The sequence below is a fragment of the Acomys russatus genome, chromosome 32, assembly GCF_903995435.1.
Source record: "Acomys russatus chromosome 32, mAcoRus1.1, whole genome shotgun sequence".
Classification (NCBI taxonomy): Eukaryota; Metazoa; Chordata; class Mammalia; order Rodentia; family Muridae; genus Acomys; species Acomys russatus.
The window spans coordinates 3,738,027-3,751,661 of record NC_067168.1 but is presented as its reverse complement, the minus strand read 5'-3'; the positions used below and the strand labels follow the sequence as shown (position 1 = coordinate 3,751,661).

Genomic DNA, 13,635 nt, shown 5'->3' with positions numbered 1-13,635 from the left:
CCAAGCATTAAATTTACACAACAATTTCAACCTTCAAGAACAATCCTAAAACTTTCCCAACTATGCCAAACAATTTCACAATGCCAAGGAAATGTTGGTTGTTTTCAGATATGTTAGAGTCTAATTCTACCCATTAAGTTAAGCTAGTGAACATTTTTAGCTAGACCAAATTATAAAATAAAAAGAAATGAATAAAATGCATTTGGGAGATGTTTGACATGGTATCTTTCAGTTTTTGACCTACCTAGAAATTGACTATAGTTCTAAAGTTAATTTTGGTAATCCAATGGATTAGAACTTAATAGAGCTACTTTCCTGTTTTTACTCAGCCTTTTACAATTGGGCACCTTTACATCTCAAAAGAACATCCATACAAAGTGTTTAGAGTTGTGTTTTTGCCTTTGTTAGAAAGGGTTAGTGAAAGGAAGACACACACGAGCGCTCTGCTTCTCCTCTGCTTCCACGCATGCCCACTTGCTACTGTCACGGGGAGTTGCACTAAGCCAGAAATATTCTTAAAGCTAGCATTTCATTGGTTGCTTCCTAAATCCCAATGTCCATTTGGAAATGACAGTAGAGAGGTGGCAGGAGATGCAGGAAGAGGAGAAAGGGACGGGTGGTCGGAAGCCTCACCCAATCCAAATCCTTATAAAACCTCAGAGAAACATGGCAGGATACCCCTCACTGAGGACAAGTTCTGGGGAACTTAAGGCAGCTCTAAAAGGGAAGGGGCAAGGGTTAAGGCGGCCCTCACAGCACAGCCTGAGAACACATCACAAAGCACTTACCACAAAACTCTTGTGGCCTCAAGCATGCACGCCCACAGCATGGCTGCTCGCTCCTCTCCTGCAGCATGCTGTGGCACTTCTAAGCTTACATTGACTCACCTATGGCAGACAGCCCCAGGGAGGGAGGTACTTAGTGCCCTGGGCTCCATTGTGCAGCAGCCTGTACCTACAGGAGGGCTCTCTGCAGGCTGTCCAGCTCAGCCAGGAGCTCTCACAGGGATGCCTCAGGGTTGTGGAGAGTGGCCTGCCTTGCCTCTTCACATCTGAGGTGTTCACTGCTTCTTGCCTTCAGCCTCTAGCTTGAGAGTCCATACCCTGTCAAGGAGCACCGCTTCATGACAAAAGGCAAGCCTAGTCGGAGCTGGTGCACTGGCCGCCCAAGAAGCGTACTGGTGCTCACCATTTGCCTATTGCCACATGCCAACAAGGACAAAGAGCAGCACCCTTACTAGCCCAGGGCACCCCGCAGCATCAGGAAAGACGGGGCAGCCTCTGCCCTTACTGCCACAGGTGGCAAGTCACTGACATTGTTCCAAGTTACCATCCCCAAGGGTTGTAGGAGCTGTCTCCTCTCGCTGTGAGGAAGTGAGGTAACGGAGAAAGTGCTGGCGCAAAGCACATGCATATAGATAGGTACGAATTCTGCACTACTTTCCACAGGACCATGCGGCGTCACACACAGACATTTGCTCTTTATCCTAACAGGTTGGTGTTACCCAGAGGACCCTTGACTGCGCCTCCTGCAGAACTCTCAACTGGTGACTATATGAGAGAGAGAGAGAGAGAGAGAGAAACACTCGATGTGGGGTTCTCAGGAGAAGTAGCTCCTCTTCCTATTTCAGAAAAGTAATTTCTCACGGTAACCAAGACACTGAGACCCGAAGTATTGTGACAGCTCCTGTGTCCACTACTGGATATGTGTATTATACACACCTGTTCACCCATAAGGAGTCTTTCTTCATCAACTCAAGTGAGTCAGTAACACAGCGCGCCATCTCAGAGGTACAGCTCTAATCTCCTATCATTGGCCTTGGAGTACGATCTGTACATTTGCTTTCTGAAGCGGTGCCAGGGGATACGGGATGCTCAAAGCTTCCAAAGGAACCATCACGTCGGCCTTCGTGCAATTTATGTTTATCTTTCCCCATTTTGAGTCGCTCTAAGCAGACTCAAGCTTTGGGCTAAGAAAAGCTGCAGGAAGGGAAGGGGTCACGGTGGCTCCCAAGGGCGCGAGCTGCATCTGCAGCATGGAGAGTGGGTGGCCCACTGGGCAGGGCTACTGCTAGGAAAAACTGCTGTGCTGCTGTGGCTTTCAAGAGCTCCTTCTTTGTAGTCCAAGCATGCCGCAGTGGAGTTATGGGAAAGCCAATTAGTGATGATGTGAAGGAGTACGGGAGTGAGTAGGGCGAGGGTGTGTGCACGGACAGCCAAAGGGGAGTCCCGTGCACAGCAGCCAGGGCCGTAGAAAACCATTGGGCTGGCACAAGTAGGCTGAGGGAAGTGGGGAAGGGGGGACAGGCAGAGGAAGGGCTGGGCGTGTGTCTGCAGCTGGAGTGTGGATGACAGTGTGGAGGTGAGGGGTCCTCACGCAGCCCAGAGGACACCGAGTGAGCAGAAACCTGGAGCCTTGAAACAAAGCAGCGCACAGGGTTCTTCATCAGCTTCTGAGGCTCCCTGCTTATAAAGTATTCTTCTTAGCACAAAAACGGAGATAAACAAATGACTTCACTTCAGGTCCCCATCTGGGGTGCTGAAGCAGCTTGGAAGAGTTGAAGCTTGGAATCACAGAGAGTCTGAGCCACTGTCCCTGGAAACAGGAGACACCGTAGAGTGGAAATGGCTACGGAACAGGAGCGCCAGCTCTGTCTGGACAGCAGAGAAAAACAAGGAAAGTGCTACGTCTGAAGTAGGAAAAAGGTTCCAGGGACAGTGGGCATGACAGCATGATCCCCAAGACAAGACTCAGGTGTGCATCAGCCGTCCTACTCAGGGCTAAGCTGGGAGCAGGTGTGGGAGGCCTGCCGGGGCTAAGGGGAGACAGCCTACGCATGACTCTGTTTGCTGAGCAGCTCCTCCACCCGGCACCTCTGCGCTACTTGACACACTCGGTACTAATGAAATGGCTCTGAGCGCTAACTGTTCACCGAAAGAACATCGAAAACCCAGGGAAACTGAAGCTGGCTGAATTAGTGTTCTAGGTTCTGCAAATAAATAAATGTATTTGAACTGAATAAAGGTTGAGGCTAAAGCTGGGCGTGGTGGCGCACGCCTTTAGTCCCAGCACTTGAGAGGCAGAGGCAGGAGGATCACTGTGAGTTCGAAGCCAGCCTGGTCTACAAAGCAAGTCCAGGACAACCAAGGCTAGAGAGAGAAACCCTGTCTCGAAAAACAAACAACAACAGCAGCAACAACAAAAAGGTTTAGACTGTAGCTCAGTGATGGACGACTTATTAACACACATGAGGCCCTGGGTTCAATTCCCAGCACTATAACCGCCCTCCACTCCCCGCCAAAACAAAACAAAACAAAACAAAACAAAAAAACAAAAAACCAAACCAGTTCATCATGTAACAAAAATTCCGTAAACTAAGTAACTTTCAAATAATACAAATATATTAAGATGTCTAAAGTACCTAAATAATGTATGTTAAGGAAAGGCTGTAGTTACATAAACTTTTGACCTCCTGCATTACCCCTAGGGCACTGACAGGCACTGAACACTGGTCTTTACAGCAGGATGGACTGAGCACCTGTGGCGCTTTCTCTAGAAACCAAGCACGAGGGAACAGAAAATGGGGACAATGTCCAACCTTCTTCCTTTACAAACAAGGACATTCAGGTTCCAGCAGGAGAATGAACAATAATTGCTGTTTAATAACAGTATTTATCATTGACTTGAAACTGTTTAGCTCTTATCAATAATATTGCACATATTTAAATGTCACTGTTATAGACCATCTTACAGGTAAACTATATAAATTGATGACTGTAATTAAGAACCAAAGGAATGAAAGCTAAAAAATTAGCTTTTGCACGATCTGAAGGATTTATTATATAAGAGTTCCAGAAAAAAAAAAATGGAGAATATGCCTAGTTAGAATTTCATAATGAAAACGTACAGAATCTGGGTCTTAATGAACCAAATCCCTTATAAAATTTAATAATCTTTTTATATTTCTTACATAAATCTTCTTAATGTATTTATAATATGATGCTCTCAAAGTATCCAGTGGTTTCTGAGAACATTTACAGAGGTTGCAACACCTAAACCCCCTGAATTATAATGATTTATTATATGCCTTTTTGAATAACTTATAGGATAATCGAAATTTCAAGATCTGAATTATAAATATTCTGACAGTCCTTTCTAGATAGTGACTGAGGATATAACACTTAATAAATTAAAAAGAAAACTGGTCAAGGTCGAATATGCATGGCAAGAAACAGACCTGGGAACTAAAAATAAGTAATTCTACACAACACTATACCACGATGCGATATCCACACAGGTGAAATTAATTAGCGTATCAAGTAATACATCCTGGTGAGCAATGACACCCACAACCACTCTGCCTAGCTCTGTACCTGATCACCAAGCATCTCGTCCTAGTGCTGCGCAACCTCCCCAGTGTCTGCTGCTCGTGCGGATGGACCCGTGGATAACTGCATATAATCCAGTTGGAACTAATCTGGCTGAACTGTAAACAGAGCGATGAAAGAGAAGCTTACTGGGTGGTGCCTAGTGAGACTATCACTTATGTCAGGAGACACCACGTAGCAGCAGTTTAGGATGCTCGGTAAGCTACAGTACAAAAGGGCATCTACGCGATCTAGCAAACCAGCATCCTTCACATCGCTGTACCATAGTGACACAAATAAGGAAGTTGCTTGGCCAATTACTTTACATATTGCCAGTTTATTATTTTTGATCCAGTTTGACAATATCCACATGATTGGCCCCTAAGCTGATATGCTATGTACTCAGTGGTGATTTTTCTTTCAGTTTTTTGTTTGTGCCTTGTTAGCAACAGTTCATACCTATGGAATTGTATTTCTGCATGCCCCTTAAACGCACGCCGTCAGCTGAAGACACACGCCTTTTATCCGTCTTCTCATTCCTCCCTGCCATCTTCCAGCTGTATGTAAACTCAGGACTCCCAACCGATGAAGAATGAATCTTGCTTTAAACCCAGCACAAGGAGTCTCTTCCCAAGCGAAAGGACTGCAGGGAGATTTCCAGTTAGTGACTTCTTCTTTAAAAATGTATTTTCAGTAGCTCACTGGAGACAGCTGTTCATACTCAGAGGAAAAGCGCACTTCCTCCGCCTGCCTGGACGGCACTTCAGACCCGGGCAATGAAGCCCAGGCCCAGGCTGGCTGGGATCTGGATGGTCTCTAGGGCCAAGGAGGACGGGTTAAAGGGAAACGTGACAGGGAAGATGTGTTTAGCATCCATGAGCAGCTGCGGAGAGTCCTTCCTGTCCCGTAACCGCACCTGAGAAGAGTAAGAAAAAAGACCAATGGTATCAGCCCTTCCAATCTGTAAGACAGCCTACTACCAAAATGTCTTATTACAAAGTTTAATAAAAAATTATTAATTTTTTGTTTTAAAAATAAATGTGGACTATAAACTTATATTAAAAAGTTAATGCACTGCAAAATAAGTAAAACGGAAAGGTAAAAGATAAAAAACACACTATCCTTCCAAAACATTGTGACTATTCCATTCAAATGACCATGTGGTGAATCAGTCAAAAAGAAAAAAGCGCCTTACCTGTATAGTGCGGATAAATGAAACAGAGACCCTTTCTTCAAACTCATTAACGGGTGTGTACAGATTCAACACCTTGACGATCTGCAGAGATAAAGGATAAAGCGTTTGAGTATTTCACAAAGAGGCTGGCTCGTCATGATCTCACGAGTGGGAAACACCTGTGTATGTTCCTTTCAGGTCTGCCTGGGGTGGGCTGGGAGAGAGGGAGGAGGGACCAAAGGCCACACTTGCCTTTGTGTTTTAAGGTTTAGAAGAAGAATGCAGTCATATAACATTTTAAGAAGAAAAAATTTAGAAAATAATTCAAACAGTACAAAATATGCCATGGGAAAAAAAGTGCCCCTATTTTTATTCTCTCACTCTCCTAGAGCAACAGTGGCTAGTCACAGCCTGGGCCACTGTCTATACAGTCTAGAGCGACAGTGGCTAGTCACAGCCTGGGCCACTGTCTATACCGTCTAGAGCGACAGTGGCTAGTCACAGCCTGGGGCACTGTCTATACCGTCTAGAGCGACAGTGGCTAGTCACAGCCTGGGCCACTGTCTATACCGTCTAGAGCGACAGTGGCTAGTCACAGCCTGGGCCACTGTCTATACCGTCTAGAGCGACAGTGGCTAGTCACAGCCTGGGCCACTGTCTATACCGTCTAGAGCGACAGTGGCTAGTCACAGCCTGGGCCACTGTCTATACCGTCTAGAGCGACAGTGGCTAGTCACAGCCTGGGCCACTGTCTATACCGTCTAGAGCGACAGTGGCTAGTCACAGCCTGGGCCACTGTCTATACAGTCTAGAGCGACAGTGGCTAGTCACAGCCTGGGCCACTGTCTATACAGTCTGGCTTATGCTATTTTTATACAAGTGGGATGAATTCTATTCTGCAGCCCGCTGCCTTCACATTGAAGTACATAAGGCCATATTAAAAGTAACAGAATTAAATATTATTCATTTTAAACAATCTTAAAAATTCATGTTTAGAAGCTAGGCGGTGGAGGTGCATGCCTTTAATCCCAGCACTCAGGAGGCAGAGGCAGGTGGATCTCTGTGAGTTCGAGGCCAGCCTGGTCTACAAAGCGAGTCCAGGACAGTCAAGGCTACACAGAGAAACCCTGTCTCAAAAAACCAAAAAATTCATGTTTAGAAAAGAAAGTTATTATAAATGAATAACACAAAAAACAAGGTCCTTAAAGAAATTTAACCAGGGGCTGGAGAGCTGGCTCTGCAGTTAAGGGCACTGACTGCTCTTCCAGAGGACCTGGGTTCAATTCCCAGCACCCACACGGTAGCTCACAACTATCTGTAACTCTAAGATCTGATTCCCTCACACAGACATACATATAGGCGAAACATCTGTATATAAAATAAAGGTAAATACATAAATAAATACATTTAACCAATAAGTTAAGAAATAAATTAAAAATGGTCTTAAAAATAAAACAGTCATTTTTCTTTTCCTTTTATGTTATTAGAGGGCTGAGACAGGGCACCTCAGGCTGGCGTGGAACTCACTCTGTAGCCCAGGTTAGCCTCAAGAACATCATTGTTTATGTAAGGTAGGAAGTGATTTTTATCCTTATTAACTGTTTTTTGTCTTGGGTTTTTTTTTTTGTTTGTTTGTTTGTTTGTTTTTGAGACGTGGTTTTCCTATTCTGCCTAGCCTGGTCTCAATCTTGCTATCCAAGTGCTGGAATTACAGCCTGTACCTCATGCCTGGCTTCACTTTCAAGTTGTTGTTTAAAGCTGTGCTAACCCACATGTTATCACAGTCACACTTGGTCATTTATATTCAAATTAGTTAAACGCAAAGTTAACTACAGGACAATGCCAGCCTACAGGCAGCGTAAGGTAAGCACCAGAGGGGCATGAAATCCAAGACAGGGACATGGACCAGGCTGTGCGTGACACACTGGACTTGGGAATCAGCCACTCAGAGCAAAGGTTAGAACTGCACAAAAAACTTGCCAAATAAATAACCGAATGGCCTACCTAACTCTGGGGCATGGACTAAAGTTGAGATATTAAGTGCTTGCGCGCGGTCTTTAAGAGCTGGAGGACAGGAAGCTCTATGGATAGGGTTCCCCACTGTGCTAGTACTTTCCATAGGTGGCAGAAATGGGGAAGAGCTCAAGGCAACTAACTGCGCAAGATTACAGCAAGGACTGTGGTGAGAGGGAGCGCCACACTAAGAAGCTGCGGCTGTGGTTCCAAGTGCTGTCCCTGGGGGGAGTGAGTCACACCAGGAAATAATCATGCCTTCTTCTGGCTGCTGCTGTTTCCACTAATGGCATTCCTGTCCTGTCCTATTCCTTAAGTTCAAGGAGTGGCACCTCTCCCAAAAGGCTGTCCTCACCCCCAGTGCTTCTTGTCAGCATTAAGAACAGAATCTGCTATGATTTTGTTTTTGATAGTGTCAGCTTCATGCATTTCTGTTTTCCTTACTGAACTGTAAGCTCATGAAGATGGAGAGTTTTCATTGTTAGTTGTTTACTTCCACAAGTATGATACTGTGCGATGGCATTTAATCATTCCTAGAGATGAGAGAGTAAGAAATATTTTGTGCATGTGTGGACATGTATGCGTGTGCAGGTCAGAGGACAACCCCTGGTGGTTGGTTCTCTCCTTCTATCATGTGAGTCTCAGGGATCAAGCCGAGGCGTCAGGCTGGGCAGTAAGTGCCTTTACGACCTGAGCCACCTTGCTGGCCCCAAAGAGAACAACCTGAAGAACCATCAACCACTAAACCACATAGAAATAGCTGCATGGACCGGGAGCTCAACAGGGTCTATGTGCCACGAGAGCAGGGACTTTGTATCATGCCAGGCTGTGTTGCAGGGCCTGGGACACACACAGAGGGCCAGACACTTACTCTTTGCTGAATATTCTATAGGTGACCATGAGTAGCACTGAAATGTGTTAATTGGTAATAAAATCTCCTCTCTTCCAGATTTACAAAGACATATATCTTCTCTGTCAAGGGAGGAGGTCAGTGTGGGGAGAAGAGTAACGGGCAGGCCTGGCTTCTCTGAGCTCCCTGTGATAGCCATCATGCTGTGATGCCCACCATGCTGTGCCACCCTGTGTCACCCACCACACCGTGCCGCCCACCACGCCATGCTGCCCTGTGATGGCCACCACTCTGTGCCGCCCACCATTCTGTGCCGCTCACCATGCTGTGCCGCCCTGTGATGGCCACCACTCTGTGCCGCTCACCACTCTGTGCCGCCCACCATTCTGTGCCGCTCACCATGCTGTGCCGCTCACCATGCTGTGCCGCCCTGTGATGGCCACCACTCTGTGCCGCCCACCATTCTATGCCACCCACTACGCTGTGCTGCCCACTGCCCTGTGATGGCCACTACGCTGTGCCGCCCTGTGTCACCCACCACGCCGTGCCGCCCTCGCAGGGCTGAGGTACCTGGGCAGTGGTCAGAGCATTGCACATGGAGCAGATGGCTTCTGCATCGTCATCAGTTTTCTTTTTCACTTGTAAAAGCTGCGCGGCCTGAATAAGAGGTTCCAGAGTCTCTTTGGCCCCGCTGTTCATTAGATTCTTGTCACGCAGCCATTCTTCCAGTTGACTGACATTGTACCTGTGCCAAAAATAAAAAGGGAGAGCGTAAGAGAAAATAAGAGAAAATGCAAATTTGGTGAATGCTGTCATAAGTGTCTTAATTTTGTGTATGTAGCCTTGTCAGTTAAACTGACAGGTAGTATTTTTGTTCAATTTTCTAAAATCTAATCAGCTGTGCTTTAACATTTATCATTATAAAGTCATGAGGCTTATAATCTGAATTATGTAAGACTGAATGGCAAGAGACTGCAACTCTTTATTGGAAGATAGAAACAAAGTCCTCAGAGGAAAAGCTTTTAAACTTGCTAATAAACAAGACTGAGTATATCATATGGCAATGTCCTTATTAAGCAGCTGACTAGAATGTACTTCCGGCTTCTGCAATTTCAGACCCAGGTGCCCTTTGCAGGCTAAACCTCTGACTTCTTCACGCACTCTGTCTTCCTTAAGAAGACCCCAAATAGGGTGGGTGACTGAATAACCAGGTGCTCCAACATATGCCTCAGGCTCAGGCTTCCTGGGAAACAATGACAGTGGCCCAGGAAAGCCTAGGGATAGAAGAAGGGGAGGGCAGGGGAAAGCCAAGCTGGAGAGAGAAGGAAAGCACACAGATTCTAGGGTTTTAAGAGGTGCCCAGGTATCTGATAGTAGATTTCAAACTACAGTTAAGGCAGATGGTCAGACAGTCAGAATTCAGTCATTGGGCAGATGGGGGACTTTACATTAAGATGAGTGACCTCAGCTGGGTGTAGTGGCACACATCTGTAATCCCAGCACTTGGGAGGTAGGGGCAGGAAGTTTTCTTTGGCTACACTATGAGTTTGAATCAGACTGGCTACAGAGACCCTGTCTTTAAAACAACAATGACAACAACAAGAAAAACAGACTTCACGAAAAGTTAGAATTTGTGAGTGGAGGAAATACCTTAATGGGATATGTAGAATGGTAAATATAGAACACTACAGTGCGCTAATAGTAACTATAGATTTTGTAGGCCCCAGTTCCCCCGTCCCACCTTTAGAGTCAGGGTTTCTCTGTGTAGCCTTGGCTGTTCTGGACTCACTCTGTAGACCAGGCTAGCCTCGAACTCACAGAGGTCTGTCTGCCTCTGCATCCTGAGTGCTGGGATTAAAGGCGTGCATCATCACTACCTGTCAAAGTCCCCTTTTTATCTTGGTAAGTTTACTGGATGCTTCACAATAACCACTTGCCCCCAAATTCAGCTACGCTGCAATGATGAGGCAATGGCGAGGCGCAGCTGCTGCAGGGCACTGTTGGTGCATGCCTGCATTCCTAGCCGAAGCAGAAGAGCTGGGACTCCAAGACCAGTGTCTCCAAAACAAACAAGAAACTGAAATAAGCAAAAATGGAATATGGTTTGTCTTCAGATTCAAGTGTTAGTAATTGATCTCTCTGGACCTACTATTTTTCTTTAACTTAAAAATTTAAAAAGAAAAAAATTAGGTGTGTGAATGTTACGTTAGGTGTACATATATGCACCATGTACGTGCAGTGTGCACAGAAGCCAGAGAAGGGAATCCCCTGGACCCTGAATCACAGAACGCTGTGAACCACCCTGTCCGTGATGACCTAGCCTGGATCCTGTGCAGGAACAGAAAGTGCACTTAACCACTGAGCACCTCTCCAGCCCCTGTTGGGTCTATTCTTATTCATTTTCCCAATATGGAAAGATATTTCTAACAGCAACCACAAAATATTAGAAAGTCTCATTTTCTTCCCCCTAATATCTTCTTATTGCACAACCAAAGCAAATAAAAAGAAAACAAAACCACGTTGTTGTGTATCTTGCACACCCCTTCTGAGCAACGAGAACCCATCCAGGCCGGGGAACTGGCTCCACGCCAGTCTGTCCCTTGCTGCTTGGCCATGTACCAACATCAGGCACACTGCCAGGAAATAGGCCATCAGCACTCGACAGGCAAGCAGGGCTGTGACGAGAGGCTGCCACACACGCTGGCTGGGGTCTGCTCACCTGATCTGCATGCCTTTGCTCCAGGAGCACATGTCTTTGCGCAGGAGGAGGTTGTTTAGGGTGATGGCGCCCACAATGTAGAACATCTGCTTGACCACCTGCTTGATGAGCTCAGGGTCCATGCCGTGCTGACACATGACTGAGTGGAAGGAGTTGAGCTGCCGCAGGATGGAGTCCAGCGTGTAGGTGCCCTCGTCTGCGATGCTGGAGGTTCGCTTTCTGAGCCCTGTGGGCTTCACCCCGGACACACCCTGAATGGTTTCGTGCTCTAGCATGCCTGAGACTGCAGGGGTATTCCAAGTGTTAAATGATTCAGAGGCAAGTACACACATATACACACAGACTCCCCACCACCACCACCACACACATGTGCACACATGCACATGGACGGACACACACACACACACACACACACACACACACACACACACACACACACTTTAGGACATGATTTGAGGATGAAACAGTGAGAGAAGGCACTGCCCCAAGAATAAGCCTTTGAATCTTACATTTTAATGAAGTAGTAAATCTTTTTAAACGCAGAAACCTTCCACAGTATTGAGTGATCTGACTGCCGTGTTTTCTACAAGAAGCAGCAGCGCTGAGGCTGCACTCGCATGGGGTGTCTGGGAAGGTGGTGAGAGTAGTTAAATAAGCGTTCTTGAGTTTCATCTCAGACATAACAGGCATGGCCTTGGGAACGGTCTAGGATAAGACCTGTCAGAGATGGTGGTGTGGAGCTGGGGCTGGGGGGGAGGGCTGAGATCCTCACAACTACAGTGAGAGGTTGGGATAGCCTCGGTTTCTGCAGACTTAGTTTCAGTTCTTGAATTGCTGTCTCACCTTTCTCTCAGTGTCTGGCTTATGCCTCCTTAGAAAGATCCTGACGTGTTTACCCTGAGGTGCCCACTCCCTACTTGGGAAGCCCTTAACATCAATGACTATGCCTGGATTGTTTTTATATTTCCTCCTGCTAAACTCGGCCCCCCACAGACCCTATACTGATTCAAAACATTTGTTGTTGCTGTTAAACAGCTGGGAGACGGAGACCGGAGACCGTTAGAGTAGGGCAGCTTACAGCTTACAGGCAAACTGCTGGTTCAGCCAGTCAACATGGGCAAAAGACGAAAAAGACTAGTGGGAGCCGCCTTTGCCTCTCTTACTTCCTGCATTTTGGTCAGTGGGTGGAGGGCATTTTAAATTTATAACTTCTCAAGCACAAGAGAAGAAATAACTGCCATCTTATATGACCTCCTCTGACTTTTATGTCCCTAGCTGATTTAACCATGGGTCTGTGAAAGAAAAGGAAATGTATGAGCTCACAAAAGGAGGTGAAAATGCAGAAATGTGGAGAACACACAGTCAGGGGAAGAAACTAAGGGAGGCCTGAAGTGGTGAAGGGCCTCTAATTTGCCTTGAGATTAACAGTGTTTGGTAACTTGAAGGAAAAAAAGCCCCAAAAACCAATTTGCTACATTAAAATTCCTGTAAGTTTGTATACCTGACTAGCTCCTATCACACAGGCTACACACCCCGGGGAATCAGACAGCACACTATTTACATGACCCATTTCAGTCATAAGGAGACTGGTTTCTTCCGCTGTACTTACTACTTTATGCTCGCCACATGCATACATGCCTGGCGCGTGCACCACTGGCCTCTCTTGTTGGCGAGCACCCATGATGCTCAGCGACACTGGTCTTACCGATCATTGGCTGAAGGATGTTCTCTAAAACTCTCACGAGCTGCTGGTAAATCTGAATGGCCAAGTCGCTGAGCACTTGCCGGTATTCAGCCAGGTCAAAGTTGGTGAGGCAGTGTTCATTCTGGCGAGACGTGTTGTGTTTCATGAAGCCCTAGGATCAGCACAGTTGTTAGTGGTGCACAGGCAGCCAGGCCTCTGTCCCCCTCACTGTCTGCACAGTGTTAGTGGTGCACAGGCAGCCAGGCCTCTGTCCCCCTCACTGTCTGCACAGTGTTAGTGGTGCACAGGGAGCCAGGCCTCTGTCCCCTCACTGTCTCCCAGGGGCTTTGTCTGCCTCACTCTGCCACTTGCTCAGCATCTTCGCGCCCAGTGCCAGGATAATCATTCTCAGTACTGATGCCTGTGTTTTCATTCCTGTCAGCACCCTCTTCCGTTCACTAGCTTTGAATAATAGATGCTCTTGCAGTCTATACTTAAGGCTTCCTAATAGTAAGATGGAGAAATTTAACTTAAGAAAAAAAGAAACTTGTCTCATTGATAAAGCAGCAGGTCGACTGCCAATCACTAAATAAATAAGTGAAAACACTTTAGCTCTCACCCTTTAAATATAGTCCTATTCGTATAGACTACACCCAGAGGGACATGCATAATATTATTTATTCTGTATGATACTCTTGAATATACCAGCTTCTTTATGAACTAGAAAGTAAATGAAATTTGTCATTTTGTTCTAACTCACGGTATCTACATGATGATTTCAAGTAGACCTTAGGAAAGTCTTTTGGTAGCGCTGGTTTAAAAGGTGAG

The 13,635-nt window shown here is 46.2% G+C and overlaps 1 protein-coding gene across 1 annotated transcript in view; it reads right to left on the bottom strand.

The window, feature by feature from the left end:
• Positions 1-4,872: 4,872 nt before the first annotated feature.
• Myo5a (myosin VA) overlaps positions 4,873-13,635 on the bottom strand; it is a 157,824-nt gene continuing 149,061 nt past the window's right edge. Inside the window, exons 36-40 of the mRNA XM_051140184.1 lie at positions 12,829-12,979; positions 11,124-11,406; positions 8,975-9,149; positions 5,563-5,643; positions 4,873-5,283 (exon numbers count right to left, since the gene is read on the bottom strand). Of these exons, the coding sequence (XP_050996141.1) occupies positions 5,131-5,283; positions 5,563-5,643; positions 8,975-9,149; positions 11,124-11,406; positions 12,829-12,979 (843 nt within the window). The 3' untranslated portion in view covers positions 4,873-5,130. The remainder of the gene's footprint in view (positions 5,284-5,562; positions 5,644-8,974; positions 9,150-11,123; positions 11,407-12,828; positions 12,980-13,635) is intronic.